An 18388-nucleotide genomic window follows, 5' to 3' on the forward strand; every position below is an offset into this window, starting at 1 on the left:
AGGAAGAGGGCTCCCTGAACCTCCAGCTCCCAGAAGTCCAGGGCTGGACCACACACAATAGCACTGTAAAATTGTTCGGCCTTCTTCCAGCCCTTACTTCCCTTTGGCCATTTTACTTCCTAGAAGAACAATTTACAGTTAACTCTTAAATGACCACGGTAATTAAATTAGCACTCGTAACAGGGAAAACCATACGATCTTCCACAGTGCTGTGAGTTACCATCCAACTCTAGAGAGGGAGGGGCCGGGGCACGCGGAGCTACTTGTAGTGCGCAGCCGCGGGATGGAACAGGCTTGTCCTCTCTGAGTCGCCGTAGACGCCAGGTGGCCGCGGCCAGGGTCGTTGCCCCACCCACCTCCACGTCAGCCGAGAACTCCTGGAAGCCTTCGCGGCCGGGGCAGCTCGGAGCGGAGGTCGACGGGCCCGCGGTTACCGCCGCCGCTGCCTCAAGGGAGCCAGGTAGCGGGCCTGGAGCCCCGGGCAGAGGCGCGGTGGGCCCCGCCGAGGCGCAGACACGTCCTCTGGCTGGAGGGAAGCGGGGCGGGAGCGGCAGGCCTCGCGCCGAGTCCTGCGGAGGGCGGAGGCCCGGACTCGCCGCCGGACGCCGGGCCGGGCCTGCCGGCGGGCTCCGCACCCCCTCACTCCCGAGACCCCGGGAGCTGGCGCTTAGGTCGAGGCCTGCTTGGGTGGGAGAAGGGCCGAGCGGGCGGGGCGGGCGGCCGGGCGGGCGGGGGTGCCGTTGTACGGGCCGGGGCACCCGGGGAGGCGGCGTCAGCGCCGACCGAAGGCCGCGGGAAAGCCCGGGGAGGCCGTGGCCGCGTCTCCGTGCACGGCCTCTCTGAGGGGTGCCATGCACCGTGTGTGTGGTGTTGCAAAGCGCCCTTGTGTAAGTGGGCCCGGCGGCGTGGAGTGGGGAGTTGTCACTGCTTTGCGGGCCTTCATTCTGCTCTCCGACGTCCTCAAATGCAGGGTCGGCCCGCGGGAAAGGGGCGGCGGGTGAGAGACCGCGGCCCGGGGCTGACAAGTGTGGCTTCCGTTCCAATGCATTTTTCTGGGGGAACATAATACAGATTGGAACCCCCGCCGCCCTCCAATTTACAATTGACATGCCAAGCTAAGTGAACTTTCAGACAGTAAAGATCACGACTGTGAGACTTTTTACAATAGGTAATAATTTCGCGGTATTTATTTTTCTAGATTTTCTGGCATCTGTCATCCTTGAATCTTGCTTTGGGGTTGATTATAACCAGAAACCATGACGGCTGCTGAGAATGTGTGTTACACGTTAATTAACGTGCCAATGGATTCAGAACCACCATCTGAAATTAGCTTAAAAAATGACTTAGGTAAAGCTTTTTCTTTTTTAATTTAAATTGAACTTATTTTTAACTAGGATATTAAAACATTAAGTTGAACATATTAATGGTGTACATATATGTGTACATTTTATAATGTTTACGTTAAATCAGGTTAAACATGCCTACTCATTCATGGGTTTCTTTATAGTGAAAATACTATGTACAGTACATATTTATTATCTAAAGTCATCTTGCACAATTTCTTGCTCTTTTTAGTCTTCCCATTCTGCCTTCTCCCATTCCCATCCCAGCCTCTGGTAACTTATTGTTATACTCTCAACTTTATGATGATCTAGGTAAACCTTAATTATATTTTGGGAATGAGACAGGGTACATATAAGAGTATTTGTGTTTCATGTGTCTTATTAGAAATCTTGATTCTTATCTGAGCTACCTGAAATCCATCTACTTAGAGGGCTAAAGCAAGAGATCACAAGTTCAAGGCCAGCTTGGAAAATTTAGCAAAATTGTCTCAAAAATTTTAAACTGTCTTAAAATTTTAAAAACCTGATGTGATTCAGTGGTTGAGTTCTTACCTAGCACTCAAGAAGTGCTGGGTTTGATGCCTAGCCCCTACTACTGAAGGAAGGAGTGAGGGTGGGGAGCTATTTATTTACTTACTTATTGCCAGTCTTGGAGCTTGAACTCAGGGCCTGGGCACTGTCCCTGAGTTTCTTTTGCTTAAGGTTAGCACTCTATCACTTGATCCACAACACCACTTCCAGCTTTTTTCTGTACTGAGGAATCAAACCCAGGGCTTCATGTATTCTAAGCAAGCACTCTACCACTAAATCACATTTCCAGCCCTATTTTATTTTTGAGTCAGAATTTTGCTACGTAGTTCATCCTGGCATGGATCTCACTGCACCCAGGCTGCCCTCCAAATCATGATTCTCCTGTTCAAGTCTCCCAAGAGCTGGCATTGTAGCCCTTGTACCACCTTGCAGGTATAAAATGTAATTCTGTAAAGAAAAAAAAAAGTATTATACTTTATAAAATAATAATTTTTCAGTTGAACTATGAGAAATAAATATAAACCGCTACATACTGTTCTAAACAGTGGAATGAAAATTTTGCTTTAAATATTGAAAATATCTTTGTACTTTGCAGTTGGAAGAGAGACAATATTTTACTTGTCTAATCTTGTCTCTTTATAGACTGCTGTCCAGTCTTAGTTTACTTAAAATTAAATGTCTATTGTGGTCTGGGTTTTTTGTTTGTTTTTTTAATTCTTGGCAGTACTGTAGATTGAACTCAGGGCCTCTCTCAAGCCAGGCAATTGTACTATCACACTGAGCTGCCTCCCCAGCACCTAAAAGATCTTTTTTTTTTTGGTTGGTTTTGAGGCTTGAACTCTGGTCCTGGGAGCTGTCCCTCAGCTCTTCAGCTCAAGACAAGCACTCTACCACTTGAGCCTTAGCGCCATTTCTGTGTTTTGGTGGTTAATTGGAGGTGAGAGTCTCACGGACTTTCCTGCCTCGGATGGCTTTGAACTGAGATCCTCAGATCTCAGCCTCCTGAGTAGCTAGGATTATAGTCGTGAGCCATTGGAACCCGGCTTACCTTTTCAATTTGAGTTGTTGAAATACATGGGAATTAGAGTGAGGTGCTTAAAACACAAATTGTATAGATTTTTTTTATAAGGTTGCTATTAAACTTTTTATAGTAGTGGACCTCTAATCTTGTAGGAATATACTTGTTTGTGAAAAATAGTAAAAACAAACAAAAAACACAAAACACTGGTGCAAAAAAAAAAAAAACACTGGTGCATAAAACTGTAGTAATACAGTTTTATGGCTTTTAGACTTTGTATTGCTTAAGTTATTAAACAGTAAGGAAAAAGCACTTAAAAATCTGAAAGAGGGATGGGAATGTTGTTCAACAGTAGAATGCTTCCCTAGCATGGCCAAAGCTCTTGAGTTCCATCCCCAGTACAAAAACAAAACAAAACTAGAACAAGAGTTTTGGAACAGGGCTGGGAATGTGGCCTAGTGGTAGAATGCTTGTCTAGCATAAATGAAGCCCTGGGTTTGAGTCCATCGTACCACATAAACAGAAAAATCTGGAAGTGGTGCTGTGGCTCAAGTGGTAGGTAGGCTGCTAGCCTTGAGCAAAAGAAGCTCAGGGACAGTGCCCAGGCTCTGAGTTCAAGCCCCAGGACTAGCAAAAAAAGAAAAATAAAAAGATTTGGAAAATTTATTTTGGCTCAGTGACCACTTTAGCCACTTAGAATTTTGCCTAATTAGTACATATAACCAGAGGGTATTCTCTGTTCTGCAACATATAAAATACCATAATAATTTAGTATGGCTATAGAGCCTTAGAGGGTAAGAAAGAACTTTTGGTTTGCCTAGATTGATTCCTTTGATGCTTAAGTCCTTCCTGTGGCCCTACCAAGTGGTCATGGATAGTCTATGTCTCTTTGACAAGAGGAACTCTTTATTTTATAGCCTCTTAGCTCTAGTTGTTAGCAATCGTTTCTCATATTAAGTCTAATTCTGCTTTCTGGTAACTTCTCACTAATTCTAATTCTTTTCCTCATTTTGTATGTAAAGTGTCTTAAGATTTAGAGATAAATGGCTTGTGCAAAGATACACAATTTCAGCTGGGCGTTGGTGGCTTATGCCTGTAATTCTAGCTACTCAGGAGTCTGAGATTGAGGATTATAATTCAGAAAATCTATGAGACTCTGATCTCCAGTTAACCTGTAATTCTAGCTACTCAGGAGTCTGAGATTGAGGATTATAATTCAGAAAATCTATGAGACTCTGATCTCCAGTTAACCACCAAAAACCCAGAAGTGGAGCTGTGACTCAAGTAGTAGAGCCCCGGAACTTACACACACACACACACACAACTTGTTTATGGCACACACACACACACACACAACTTGTTTATGACACACACACACACACACACACACACACACACACACACACACACACACACACACACACACACACACACACACACACACACACACACACACACACACACACACACACACACACACACACACCTTGTTTATGGTAGAGCCAAGTGGCAAAACCTTGCAATTTGGATTTATACCTTTATTGCCTTTTATAAAAATCAAATAAGAAAGGCACACACACACACACATCTTGTTTATGGTAGAGCCAAGTGGCAAAACCTTGCAATTTGGATTTATACCTTTATTGCCTTTTATAAAAATCAAATAAGAAAGGCAAAATATTAATTGTCAAATTGCCAATAGTAAAGTATGAGTAAAGTATGATTTAATTGGTTGGTTTTTAAATTACATGAGGAACTTTCTTTTGAATAATTGTATTTGTTTTGTTTTTTAATATTTGAATCAGAAAAAGGAGATGTCAAGTCCAAGACAGAAGCTTTGAAGAAAGTAATCATCATGATTCTGAATGGTGAAAAGCTTCCTGGGCTTTTGATGACCATCATTCGCTTTGTGCTACCTCTTCAGGATCACACCATCAAAAAACTACTTCTGGTATTTTGGGAAATCGTTCCTAAAACAACCCCAGATGGGAGACTTTTACATGAAATGATTCTTGTATGTGATGCATACAGAAAGGTAAACCAAACCATAATTATTTCTGAACATTTGTGAATATTTAAAATCATTGTAAAATTAGATTGAATATGTATCATATTTGAGTGTGTACCTAGTAAGTGCAAGGTTCTGATTTCTGGGTTAAGCCATAGTATTATCCCTTAAAAATACACTATAAAAGTGATGGAATGGGGCTGGGAATGTGGCTTAGTGGTAGAGTGCTTGCCTTGCATGCATGATGCCCTGGGTTTAATTCCTCAGTACCACATAAACAAAAGGCCAGAAGTAGCACTGTGGCTCAAGTGGTAGAATGCTTGCCTTGAGCACAGAGAGACCTAACAACAGTGTCCAGGCCCTGAGTTCAAGCCCCAGGACCAGCAAAAAAAATAAAACCACAAAAAAAACGAAAAGTGATGGAATGAACTTTGTGGTAGATTTTGAACATGACCTTTGATGCGAGGAAAGCTATACATGTTTGGAATTGAGAGGATAAAGAGTTATTGTAAAATGTTCTAATGCTTCTTTTTAGGAATTTCTTATGCATTTTATATGTGTTAATAACAAATGACACATGTAGTATGTAAGGCAGGTAAGAGGTTAAAAACAATTGTTTTAATCAATGGAATGGAATGGTCTTTTTCCTCAAACTGATACTTTTCGTTGTTAAGTTTTATATTTAAAATTGGATTTTTTAATTTTAATTTTAATTTTTTTGTTGGTCATGGGGGCTGAACTCTGGACCTGAGTGCTGGCCCTCAACTCTTCAGCTCAAGGCTAGTGCCCTACCACTTGAGCCACAGTGCCATTTCTGGCTTTTTCTGCTTATGTGGTGCTGAGGAATCGAACCCAGGGCCTCATGCATGCAAGGCAAGCAGTTTACCACTGAGCCACCTTCCCAGCCCCTAAAATTGGATTTTTATAAAAGCTGATACTCAACATTTCATATTTTAATTTTTACATTAGGATCTTCAGCATCCTAATGAATTTATTCGAGGATCTACTCTTCGCTTTCTTTGCAAATTGAAGGAAGCAGAGTTGCTTGAACCATTAATGCCAGCTATTCGTGCTTGTTTGGAACATCGACACAGCTATGTTAGGAGAAACGCTGTTTTGGCTATCTATACTATCTACAGGTAAATATTCCTTTGGCTTTTCTTTGTGAAAACATTTTAGTCTGTGAGAGCAGAGGGTTCCAAATTTCAGATTATATCTAAGATGTTTGCAAATACCTTTTGACAGCATAGTATTTTTTCCTTACTATCATTAACTTGCGAATGTGGAAAAGTCTGTTGGAAACACTGGTCCCTAGCTACTAGAAGCACAACAAGAGTGCAATTTAAGATTATTCAGTTTACAGTTCAAAGTATTGCCTATCATTCTCAATTGTATTACCAGTCTAAAGACTTGACTTTTTTAACCTTGTTTTAGAATTTTGTTTCTGTGTGGTGTTATTCTTTGTGCACTTAGAGGCTTTTTTAATGAGAAGGGCTGCAGTTCTTCACTAATTCTTGTTCTTAGAAAGCTGAAGATTTAACTTGGCCTACTGGCACATGTAATCCCAGGAACTTGTGAGCCTGAGGCAGGAGTGACAAGTTGAAGGCTGAACTGGGCTATGTAGTGAGATCCTCCAAAGGTCTTAGAGCCTAGTGCAGGTTGCTTACACTTGTAATCCTAGCTACTTAGGAGTCTGAAATCTGAGAATTGAGATTGGAAGCCAGTCCAAACAGAAAAAAAAAGCTCATGAGACTTAATCTCCCAATTAATCAGAAAAATCCAGAAGTGGAGTTATAGTTCAAATGGTAGAGTGCCAGCCTTGTGTGAAAAAACCAAGTGAAAGTATTAGACCTTAAGTTGAAGCCCCAGTAATGACACCAAAAAAAAGAAAGGGAGGGTGGGAGAAAGATTGAGAGAAAGCTTGGACTGAGGGAGTGGTTCAAAGTGTAGAGTACCTGCTTCACAAGCACAAAGCCTTGAGTTCAAACCCAAGCAATGGAAGAAAAAAATAAGAGGCCTTATAGAGTCTAATGGTAGAGTTCTTGCCACATATGTGTAGAGCTTAATCCCTAGTACCAAAAAAAAACAAACCCGATTTTAGAGTTCAAGAACAAATGAACCAGTTAGGGAGGTAAGATATTTGGTTTTTAAAGTAGAATATAATTCTTATAAGCACCTTTATACTATTTGATTGAAAAGTAATTCATAATTACCTTACTATTGAAAACATTAGGCTTTATTTGCTAAGCAAAGTAGTATTCTGGTTAATAATATATTTGTTTGCCTATTACCATACAATCTACAAATTTCAGAATTTAAACTGTAGGCCATACATAAAAATAGTGACATTGGGCTGGGAAGGTGGCTCAGTGGTAGAGTGCTTGCCTTGCATGCATGAGGCCCTGGGTTCGATTCCTCAGCACCACATAAGCAAAGAAGAAAAAAACGGATGTGGCACTGTGGCTCGAGTGGTAGAGCGCTAGCCTTGAGCTGAAGAGCTGAGGGACAGCGCCCAGGCCCAGAGTTCAAGCTTCACAACCGACCAAAAAATAAAATAAAATAAAAATAGTGACATTTATAAGCAAATGGAAATTTAAACTAGTGAATTGGCTCTGGCTAAAAGTTAGGAATTACTAAATTTTGAAAATATGATGATAGATTAAGTGTTTTATATAAAGTGACAGTAGATTACAACTTGACAGATGTTTACTTACATATGAGTGAGGGAAAAGTAGGCAGAGCATATAGATAGGTAAAACAAAACTGGTTAAAAATTAATAATTGGCAAGAACAGGTAATAATTTTTGCTAACCTGTTTATTCTATGTATTGAAAATAAAAATGAAAGTTAAGTTAGTAAATAAATGGTTAAGTGTCTATAGTGTTCAGTTATGAAAACCAAAGGACTTTTTTTCTCTAATCATTATTAAGAAATGGTTGAAACTTTGTGAATTAATGGCCATAATGACTTTAATACTTTATTCCTAAATTACATATAAAAGTTTGAAAATTAATAAATATATGTTGAATAATTCTTTTTTTCTGTATTGAAATGGAAGTGATAATTTGATAATACATGAAGATACAACATTATTTTCATCTCTAACTTCTAATTGATTTAAAGTTCCAGAAGCAAAGAATCAGTTGTGTTATAAAGTCAAAATTTTGGTCTTGTTCTGAAAGATGCTAAAATAGCAAGGTAGATTTTGATTAAATATGGATGTAATCTGTTTTATTTAAAGAAATTTTGAACATCTTATACCTGATGCTCCTGAACTGATACATGATTTTCTGGTGAATGAGAAGGATGCCAGTTGCAAAAGGAATGCATTTATGATGCTAATTCATGCAGATCAGGTAAAGTACTTTTAAAAAATACTTTCATGACTGTAAGTGAAAATAGGAAGTAATGCATAGGACTAATCGTGTTTTCAGTTACTATCACTGGTGGGGTTTTGTTGTTGTTGTTGTGCTTTTTTGGATGTTTGGATTTAATTTGTACAAAATTCTTTTTCTTAATCCTTTTCTACTGTTCAAATACTTAAATGCTGCTTTAAAGTAGTAAATAATCAAAGAGGCATTTCAGAACAGCCTCTTCATAGTTTGGGAATTTGGAGTGGTATTTGTTTCTGAGGATTGAATACAGAGCCTAGTGCAGATTTAATGCATATGCTACACTTGAGCTATCCTTCACACTTCATTACATCATTTTTCCTGATCGAATTTTTTTTTCTTTTTTTGCCGGTCCTGAGGCTTGAACTCAGGGTCTGGACACTGTCCGTGCGATTCTTTTGCTCAAGGCTAGCGCTCTACCACTTGAGCCACGGCACCACTTCCAGCTTTTTCTGTGTATGTGTTACTGAGGACTCAAACCCAGGGCTTTATGCATGGTAGGCAAGCACTCTAGCACCAAGCCACTTCCCCAGCCCCCAGACTGAAAATTTTATGGTAGGTATTCTATGTACTATACTCTAGGACTTTAGATTTTCTATTTTTCTTTATATTAGTATAAATGTGAAATTACTCAATAGAGAAAAACATTATTTTGTATAGGGTATACCCTTAGGCATGTTTATGAAGTAGGCTGGCCTTTCATGTTCACGTGTATCCTTAGTAGGTCTTTGATTTTTGTAAGTAGATGCTTACTCCATATATATCTCTGCTGATAGTTAAAATACATAAATCCCTTTTAGGTTAGCAGTATTCTGCCCATCTATTGAAGCATTTGCTATCTAGTTTTTGTTATCATAATTGGGAAAATGCATGAAGACTGAAAGATAAAGAATCTTTCATTTCTCTGAAATCTTAAGTAATGTCATTACCCCAGGTCTTCCTTTATAAGTTTTTTTTTTTAAACTTTTTTATTGTTTTAAAATTCAGGGCTGGAAGTTGGCTCAGTGGTAGAGTGCTTGCCTCCCATGAATGAGGCCCTGGGTTCAATTCCTCAGCACCACATAAGCAGAAAAAAGCTGGAAGTGCCTCTGTGGCTCAAGTGATAGGGCATTAGCCTTGAGCTGAAGAGCTGAGGGACAGTGCCCAGGCCCAGAGTTCAGCCCCGATGATCAACAAAAAAAATAAATAAATAAAAATTTAAAAATAAAATTCATGTGACATCATATTTTAACTATATTTAAGTGTAAAGTTCAGTGTTATCTAATAATTCATTAAAGGAATTCCCACTTACTCCTGCCCCTGGCAGTCACTATTTTACTTTCTGTCTCAATAATTTGAACACTCTTAAGTGTTTTGAAAGTAGAGTCATGGTGCTGGGATGTAGCTCAGTGGCAAAGCCCTTGCCTAGCAAGTGCAATGTCCTGGATTCGATCCCCATTACCAAAAAAGAAAGTAGAGTCATTTGTATTCCTTCTTTAAGACTATCTTATTTCACTTAGCATAATGTCTTGAAGGTTCATTTGTGTTATAACATCAGAATTTTCCATTCTTTTTAGAGCTGAATAGTACTCTATTATGACCCATATCTTATTTATACATCCGTCAATAGATATTTGGGTTTCTGTGGTTTGTTGGGCTGTTGTAAATAATGTTCTCAAAATGGTTATCCAAATGTCTACTCTAGGTCCTGAGTATGTACTCAGAAGTGGAACTGCTGAAACTATGGCAATTCTCGTTTTTATTTTTTGTCGGTTGTAGGGCTTGAAGTGCTGTCCCTCAGCTCTTCAGTTCAAGGCGAGCCCTCTACCACTTGAACCACAATGTCGATTCCAGTTTTCTGGTGGTTTATTGGAGATAAGAGTCTCACAGACTTTCTTGCCTGGGCTGGCTTTGAACCGTGATCCTCAGATCTCAGCCTCCTGAGTATCTAGGATTACAGGCATGAGCCACCAGTGCATGGCCAATTCTTCATTTTTTTGAGGACCTAATCCACCATACTGTTTTGACAGCTATACCATTTTATATTCCCACCAGCAGTGCACAAAATTTCCATATTTCTCCATATCCTTGCCAACTTAATTTTTTATACTAGCCATCTTAAGGATTAAGAGGTGATATTAAGATATTGTTATTTATTTCCCTAAACAGTATTATGAAAAAGCTGTTAATATGAGTCATAGTGTTTGCCCTCTTGTAGAATTTTATTAACCTGTGCTTTTGGTTTTATGATGTTTATGTATAATAAAGAATGTAATCAGAAATAGTTAGATTAAGTTTATTAATATTTTTACCAGAGAAATGTTAAAGGCCTTCTTCTGATAGAGGAGAACCCATACAAGATTTTTCTCCTAGGTCTCAGTATTATAAATAACTATAATTTAAAACAGCTGGTGTTTGTGTTTGTTGGTTTTTAGTTTTTGGTTTTAGATTCTATGAATGAATATATTGAACTATGTAAAGCATAGTATTTTTCCCTTTGGTAGTTGCTAAAAAATTTAGACACTAGGCTGGGCACAGTGGCTCATGCCTGTAATCCTAGCTACTTTAGGAGACAGAAATTGGAAAATTTTCTTTTAAAGCCAAACTAGGCAAAAGTTAGCAAAATCCCCTTTTAACAAAAAGTTGAGTGGGGTGGTATGTGCCTGTCATCCATATTTGAGAAACTTAAGAAGGAATGTCCATGTTCAGGCTGGCCCAGGCAAAAATGTAAGACTTTGACTTAAAAAATCACCAAAGCAAAAAGGGCTTTGGATATGGCTTAGGTAGGAGAGCTCCTAGCTGACAAGTACAATTCCTGAGTTCCAGTCCTACCAGAAAGGAAAAAACAGGGCTGGGAAGGTGGCTCAGTGGTAGAGTGCTTGCCTTGCATGCATGAGGCCCTGGGTTCGATTCCTCAGCACCACATAAGCAAAAAGAAAAAAGCCAGAAGTGGCGCTATGGCTCTAGTGGTAAGAGCGCTAGCCTTTATCTGAAGAGCTGAGGGACAGCGCCCAGGCCCAGAGTTCAGGCCCCATGACTGGACCAAAAAAAAAAAAACAAAAAAACAGGAAAAAACACTTGTACTTGTATTAGTATAAATCTGAAATTGCTCAAAAGAGAAAACATTTTTTTTTTTGTCCCAGGTACTTGACTTTTTGTCTTACATTTTGTCTGATAACTCTTTCTTCACTGTTTTTCTCCAATTAGTTTCTCATTGCCCTGATTTTTTATTTTATATTTACTAATTTTTAAGCTGCATTAAGTCATTGTGTTGAATGAGGGGGAGTATGATAAATAGAGTATGATAAATACCTTTTTTTTTTTAAGGATCGAGCTTTGGATTATCTAAGTACCTGTATTGATCAAGTTCAAACATTTGGAGACATTCTACAATTAGTTATTGTTGAACTGATTTATAAGGTAAGAATGGTAGTTTTTGATGGGTAAACAAACATAAGAGTTTTAAGAGAAGACTAGTTTCTTCTGTAGAGTTAGTCATTAGGAGAATGTATTTTAATTATAGAAATGTTTTATAGTATGGTTTTATTTTGACTTTGTTAGTCCACATATTTACCTATTTCCTTTTTAAATGTATATAAGGAATTCTTTAAACATTCATGGTTTGGTCAGTACAGCTGTGAAGAAATCATAGTAGACTGCCCAATTCACTGACAGACTGGGAAGTAAACTTCAGGATAAAAGATTTTTCTTGGGGCTGGGAAGGTAGCTCAGTGGTAGAGCGCTTGCCTTGCATGCTTGAGGCCCTGGGTTCAATTCTTCAGCACCATATAAGCAGAAAAAAAAGCTGGAAGTTGCACTGTGGCTCAAGTGGTAGAGTGCTAGCCTTGAGCTGAAGAGCTGAGGGATAGTGCCCAGACCCAGGATTCAGGCCCCACGACTGTACCCAAAAACAAAACAAAAAAAGATTTTTCTTAACTGTACACCAGACTACACTAAAAACAAGTACAAAAGTCATACTTTTTGTACTCCTTGTTTTTAAAATAGGACAGATAATAACTCTGAAGTACCCACTAATTTTTCAAGTGAAAGAAAAGAGACATCTCTCATTCAAAAAGCTTAATGGGCCAGACACTGGTGGCTCAGACTTGTAATCTTAGCTACTCAGGAGTTCAGAGCCATCCCATTCAGAAAACTCCATAAGACTTTTATCTTTAATAAACTACTCAGAAAAAGCTGTGGTAGAGCTCTAGTCTTAAGCAAAAGAAGCTCAAAGGTAACACATAGGCCTGAGTCTTAGGACCAGCACACCACAAACTTGGTGTTATGATTGCAATGTAGATTGAGCAAAACCCCCAAAAGTTCACACACACACACATACACACACACACAAACTTGGTGTTATGATTGCAATGTAGATTGAGCATAACCCCCAGAAGTTCATGTGTTATCAGTATAAACCTCAGTGTAGGAATGTAGAGGTAATGAAACTTTTTACGAGGCGAAGCCTAGTAGGAGGTTATTGGGGACATTGCCTTCAGAGGAATGAAGGTAGTTCTCCTGAAACTTGAGTTCTTGTAAAAGGAGCAAGCTCAGGAACTAAGAGTGAGTGTGTGTGTGTGTGTGTGTGTGTGTGTGTGTGTGTGTGTGTGTGTGTGTGTGTGTGTGTGTGTGTGTGTGTGTGTGTGTGTGTGTGTGTGTGTGTGTATATGTATGTGTGTGTGTGTGTGTGTATATACACACACACACAGAGCTCATTGGTAAAGTGTTTTCCTAGCTTGCACAAGACCCTGGAATTCATCCAGGGCCAAAAACATTAATTTTTAAAAATAAAAGGCACTTTATTAGCAGCATTTCTTTAAGGCAAGGTCACAGTATGGCTTTGAACTCCAGGACTCATGGGAGCTTCCTGGATTAGCAGCACTTTAATTTGCTCTGCCTACTGGAAGAATTGCTTTAGTGTTCTAATGAAATCAATAGTAGCAGATATCCCTGACAATTTACAGCTGTCTTGTCTTCTGCAGGAAAGGGGCCCACTCAACACAAGGTGTCAGTCTCTTAGAACTGGCATTTAAAGTGAGACTGAGATTTTTTAATCATGTACATTGTTGGAGCATGCCACTGAGATTCTCAAAAATAGGTTTTCTGTGTTATTCAGTGACTTCATTGTTTAGTGGAGAGAAAATAGTTTTTAAATATCATCCAAGTAATAGATATTTGGCTGTATATGTTTTAGAAAAATCTAGTATGAATACTAAAAGGTTATGAGAATTACTTATTCTACAAAAAAATGGACTCAAGGTATATTTATAACTGGAAAGAAGTTTTTAGTTTCTAGTAATGACTATAATCCCAAATGATAGGAAATATATAATGAGAAATAATAATAACCAAAGAAAATATTTATCTTGCTTGAAGAACTATATTTTCTTTTTATTAACTGATGACATGTCAACCATCTTGTCTTCCTTTTGGACATGACACTGAGAATAAAAATTTAGATCAAATTTACTGTTCTAAGAGTACATTGAGTATTTTAAGGACTGTTGGTACTATCTTATTATACTAAATATTTGTATACTTGGTTAATATTAGTATGTACAACTGAAATATCTTTATTATTACCTTTTATAGTGCAATGAAAATATAAATTTATGGTTGAATAAATAAATGAAAAGTAGCCATAACAGTTACTCAGATAGAACTTCTTTCTGAAATTACTTGTGTTGTGTCATATTATCTCTCCCTATTTTGGCCAATACTTTTATGTCTTTATAAGATTATTTTTAGCTCTTAAATTAAAAATCTCTGGTGTCCCATAAGCAAACATCTATAAACGTATTCCATTTGAAAAAGATATCAGAGCTAGGATTGTGGCTCAGTGGTAGAACATTTGCCTGTTATCCATGAGGCTCTAAGTCAGTCCAAGAAAGAAAGAAGGGGAGGGGAGGGAGGGGAGAAGGAAAAAAGAGAGAGACAAAGAAAGAAAAGCAGACAGACAGGCAAAGAAAGAAAAGAAGGAAGGAAAGAAGAGAAGAAAGAAAAGAAAGAAAGTCAGTCAGTCCCTAAAATCAGTTAAAGCTTAAATGTTATCTTTTCCAGGTCTGTCATGCTAATCCATCAGAACGGGCTCGTTTTATTAGGTGTATTTATAACCTATTGCAGTCATCTAGCCCTGCTGTAAAATATGAAGCTGCTGGGACATTAGTAACACTTTCAAGTGCACCAACTGCCATCAAGGTATTATTGGACATTACAGTTCACTATTTGGTTATGTGTCATATAGAGGAATCTACAAATTTTATGGATTTGTCTCCTTATTTAGCTCAACCTTTCTTCTGTTTTACTTCCTGCTTTCATACATACAAGAACATAGAAAGAGTCAGGAAAGCAAGTCAGGAATTTCTGATTTCTGGATAATTATACTAATATATTTTTAAAAGACCTCGCTTTATGCTTAATCACAATAAAAACTAGATCTAGGGAAAATCAGTCTAGATCCTACATAACTACATGACTCCTGAAAAGGATCAAGTAAAGATTTTCCATAATGAGATACTTTCTCTTTAATTTACTTCATCGAGACTTTATCAGGAATGTCTTAATATATTCAAGGAATGCTAGAATATCAGATTGTATAAGTAGGAGAATTTATTGTTTTTCTCACTCAAAATATTTTTAAGCTTTTAAAATAAATTTACAAAAGTTACAAAAGACAGAGTTCCCATGTATTATGTCGCTTCCCATAATAATGTGTGTAACTCATATATTCAAAACTAAGAAGTTTAACATTGAAAAATATTGTTAACTGAACTGAAGACTTTATTCAAAGTTTTCCCATTAATATCATTCTTGTTTCAGGATCCAATCCAGGATCCCTTTTAGTTGTCCTAGTTCTCCAATCTGTAAGAGTTCCTCAGCTTTTCCTTCTTTCGTATGCTTTGACACATTTGTAGAATACTGGTTTGTTTTGTTTATAAAATATTCTTTAATTTGAGTTTGTCTGTTTTCTCCTAGTCTTTGAAGTCAGGCATTTTTCCATAACTCTTCTCCTTATATTATTATATCAGGGAGTACATAATATCTCTATATATGTTAGTATTGGTGGTGTTAACCTTGATCAGACTGTTAATATGTCTGCCAGATTTTTCCCATTATAATCAATAAACACTAAAGGGAGATTGAAACTGCTAATATACTGTTGTACCTCAAACTTAACCTAACTAATATGAGCACCTATAAATCAGTTTTTTCAGTAACAATTATTGGCATGTTATTCTAATGTTGGTTTTCTACTTCATTCTATACTTATTAATTGGAATTTTATGTAAGGAAGAGTTATCTTCTTTCTTCCTTTCATTTCCCTTTTTCTTTTTCTCCTTCTCTTTCTCTGTCCCTCCCTCCCTTTCTTTTTTTCTTCTTTCTATCAGTATGAATACTTTATTCTATGGATCATAGTCTGGTATTATCATTATTTTGTTTATCGAATTATTCCCACTTTGGCTATTGAGAGCCTTTTCCTTTATCCTTTGCTTTTACATTTAGTCATTTTGTAGCCAGGTGCTGATGGCTCATGCCTGTAATACTTACAACTCAGGAGGTTAAGATCTGAGGAGAGGGCTAGGAAGGTGGCTCAGTGGTAGAGCACTTGCCTTGCATGCATGAGGCCCTGGGTTCGATTCCTCCTCAGCACCACATAAGCAGAAAAAAAAAGCTGGAAGTGGTGCTGTGGTTCAAGTGGTAGAGCACTAGCCTTGAGCTGAAGAGCTGAGGGACAGTACCCAGGCCCAGAGTTCAGGCCCACGACCAGACCCCCCCACCAAAAAAAAAAAAAAAAAAAGATCTGAGGAGTAAGGTTTGAAGTCAGCCCTGGCAGAAATATCTGAGAGATTCTTGTCTCTAATTAATCAGCAAAATGGTGGACTAGAGATGTGGCTCAAGTGGTGGGTTGCCAGCTCTAAATAAAACAGCCAACTGAAGGCGAGAGGGATGGAGTTCAAGCCCTAGCCAGTACTAGCAAAAAAAAAAAAAAAGGGAGGGTGACTTAGTAGAGTGCTTGCCTAGCATTCATGAAGCCCTGGGTTTGATTCCTCAGTACCACATACACAGAAAAAGCTAGAAGAGGCACTGTTGTGGCTCAAGTGGTAGAGTGTTAGCCTTGAGCAAAAGAAGCTCAGGGACAGCGCGCAGGCCCTGAGTTCAAGCCCTAGGACTAACACACACACAAAAAGTCATTCTAAAATATACATTTTTTTTCTTATGTAATTGTTCTAAACACCTACTAAAATACTTTATGAACTCAAAGTATCATGCTTGCAAGCATGTGCCCTCTCAACTTAGGGCTTTACATTTATTAGGTCCTACTGTTTGAGCAATGCCTCTACCCTGATTTTTCTGTATTGGGTATATTAAACTTTGATCCTCTGTTGAAATAGGTTTAACAACTATACTGATTGGCATTTTCTAGCTGTTCTTTTCTTTGTTTCTTAGTTTCAATCTTTAATTTTTGGCTATAAATAGCTGTTCTTGCCTATACCAGCCTTTTTTTAATTTATAATGCTTCTAATCTTTTGTAATAATAAGATTTTGGTTGGATCATATTTTCATTAAATAATATTAAGGTTTATTAAATTTAAGAAGTAAAGATATTTATTCTTCTGAACAAAATGGATAAATATTAATGTAGTAATGCTAGTGAGTGTATTTTGGCTTCTTAGAGACATTTTTTTGCTTATCTTCAGATTCTGTGCTTATGTCTTAAAATGTATTTCTTTTATATATATATATACAGGCTGCTGCTCAGTGTTACATCGATTTAATTATAAAGGAAAGTGACAACAATGTAAAGCTCATAGTTCTAGACCGATTAGTAGAATTAAAAGAGCATCCTGCTCATGAAAGAGTCCTCCAGGTAAGTGTTACCTGAAAGAAAGATCCAAAGTGAAATATTTTCAAATTTAGATCATTTCTAAGCCTTGCCATTTTAGTTAACTTAAAACTTTGAAGACTTGGCAATTAAAATTGTAGTCATCTAAAGTATAATTCTAGGGTTGAGGATATAGCTTAGTGGTAGAACTTTTGCCCAGCACATGTGACTCTCTGGGTTTGAACCTCAAGCACCAAAAAAAGAAAAATCCAGATGCCAGTGGCTTATACCTGTAATCCCATCTGATATCTGATGTCTCTAGATATCAGCCTCTTGATATCAGTTTGAAGCCAGCCCTGGCACTAAAGTGTGGAAGATTCCATCTCCAGTTAACCCTCAGAAAGCCAGAAAGAGAGATAGACAGACTTAAATCATTACAGCTTTTTACGTAGTATTTCATGACATTGATTAATTGAAAAGACCAGGCCAATAATCCAAAAAATGTTTCTTCTTTTACATGTGGCTTATTCTGTTGTAGTATTATTAGTTTGTTCCTTTGACTTCTATATTTCCTAGAAAATGTAAGTTGGATCTAAAAGTTGATAGTCATAATATACGTCTTCAATTTGAATATAGCCTGTGCGATTTTTTTTTTTTTTACACTGTTCCCTGCATGGTTTATCTCCCCAGTCATTGTCCACAGGACTCTGGGAAGCTGTAGGAATATGCAGGTGCAGACACAAAGCCCGGCTTCATATCCAACATTGTGGAAAGGGACTATACATCATTGGGCAGAGCCCTATGTTCCCCTAGGCCACGAGGACAGAGCCCAGGGAGAGTGACCTCCCGGGATGTCCGTGTTGGAAGCCTGTGTGATATTAATACTTTATATTACATCAGGAGACCCAGACTATATACTTCTACCACTAGGAATCTTATTATTAATCAAAAGATTAAAGATGTAATGGATATAACCCATCAATGTGCAGTTAAGATTTTCTTATGATCAGAAGTCTTTAACTCCCATTTCTTGTATAGGGAAATGTTTCTCTTTTTTCTCCATTTCTTCCTACATGAATTTTATTGTAGCAAAATAAATCCTTGCAAAAACTTAAAAAAAAATTTTTTTTCTTGTGATCAGAAAATTGTTGTTATTGCTCAAGTTTTTGCTTTTTTTTTTTCAGGATCTGGTAATGGACATCCTAAGAGTATTGACCACACCAGACTTAGAAGTACGCAAGAAAACTCTTCAGTTAGCACTGGATCTTGTGTCTTCTAGGAATGTTGAAGAGG

The 18388-nt window shown here is 38.0% G+C and overlaps 1 protein-coding gene and 1 non-coding gene across 2 annotated transcripts in view; one reads left to right on the forward strand and one right to left on the reverse strand.

Moving 5' to 3' along the window:
* The first annotated feature begins 357 nt into the window (after positions 1-357).
* Copb1 (COPI coat complex subunit beta 1) overlaps positions 358-18388 on the forward strand; it is a 47538-nt gene continuing 29507 nt past the window's right edge. Inside the window, exons 1-9 of the mRNA XM_042691384.1 lie at positions 358-460; positions 1199-1347; positions 4698-4927; positions 5870-6039; positions 8142-8256; positions 11599-11691; positions 14332-14469; positions 17021-17140; positions 18280-18387. Of these exons, the coding sequence (XP_042547318.1) occupies positions 1257-1347; positions 4698-4927; positions 5870-6039; positions 8142-8256; positions 11599-11691; positions 14332-14469; positions 17021-17140; positions 18280-18387 (1065 nt within the window). The 5' untranslated portion in view covers positions 358-460; positions 1199-1256. The remainder of the gene's footprint in view (positions 461-1198; positions 1348-4697; positions 4928-5869; positions 6040-8141; positions 8257-11598; positions 11692-14331; positions 14470-17020; positions 17141-18279; position 18388) is intronic.
* Positions 17756-17959, reverse strand: LOC122117946. Its single transcript, XR_006149262.1, has one exon. It is a non-coding gene; the product is annotated as a small nucleolar RNA SNORA73 family (small nucleolar RNA).

The sequence above is a fragment of the Dipodomys spectabilis genome, unplaced genomic scaffold (genome assembly GCF_019054845.1).
Source record: "Dipodomys spectabilis isolate Male_0828 unplaced genomic scaffold, ASM1905484v1 ptg000145l, whole genome shotgun sequence".
NCBI lineage: Eukaryota > Metazoa > Chordata > Mammalia > Rodentia > Heteromyidae > Dipodomys > Dipodomys spectabilis.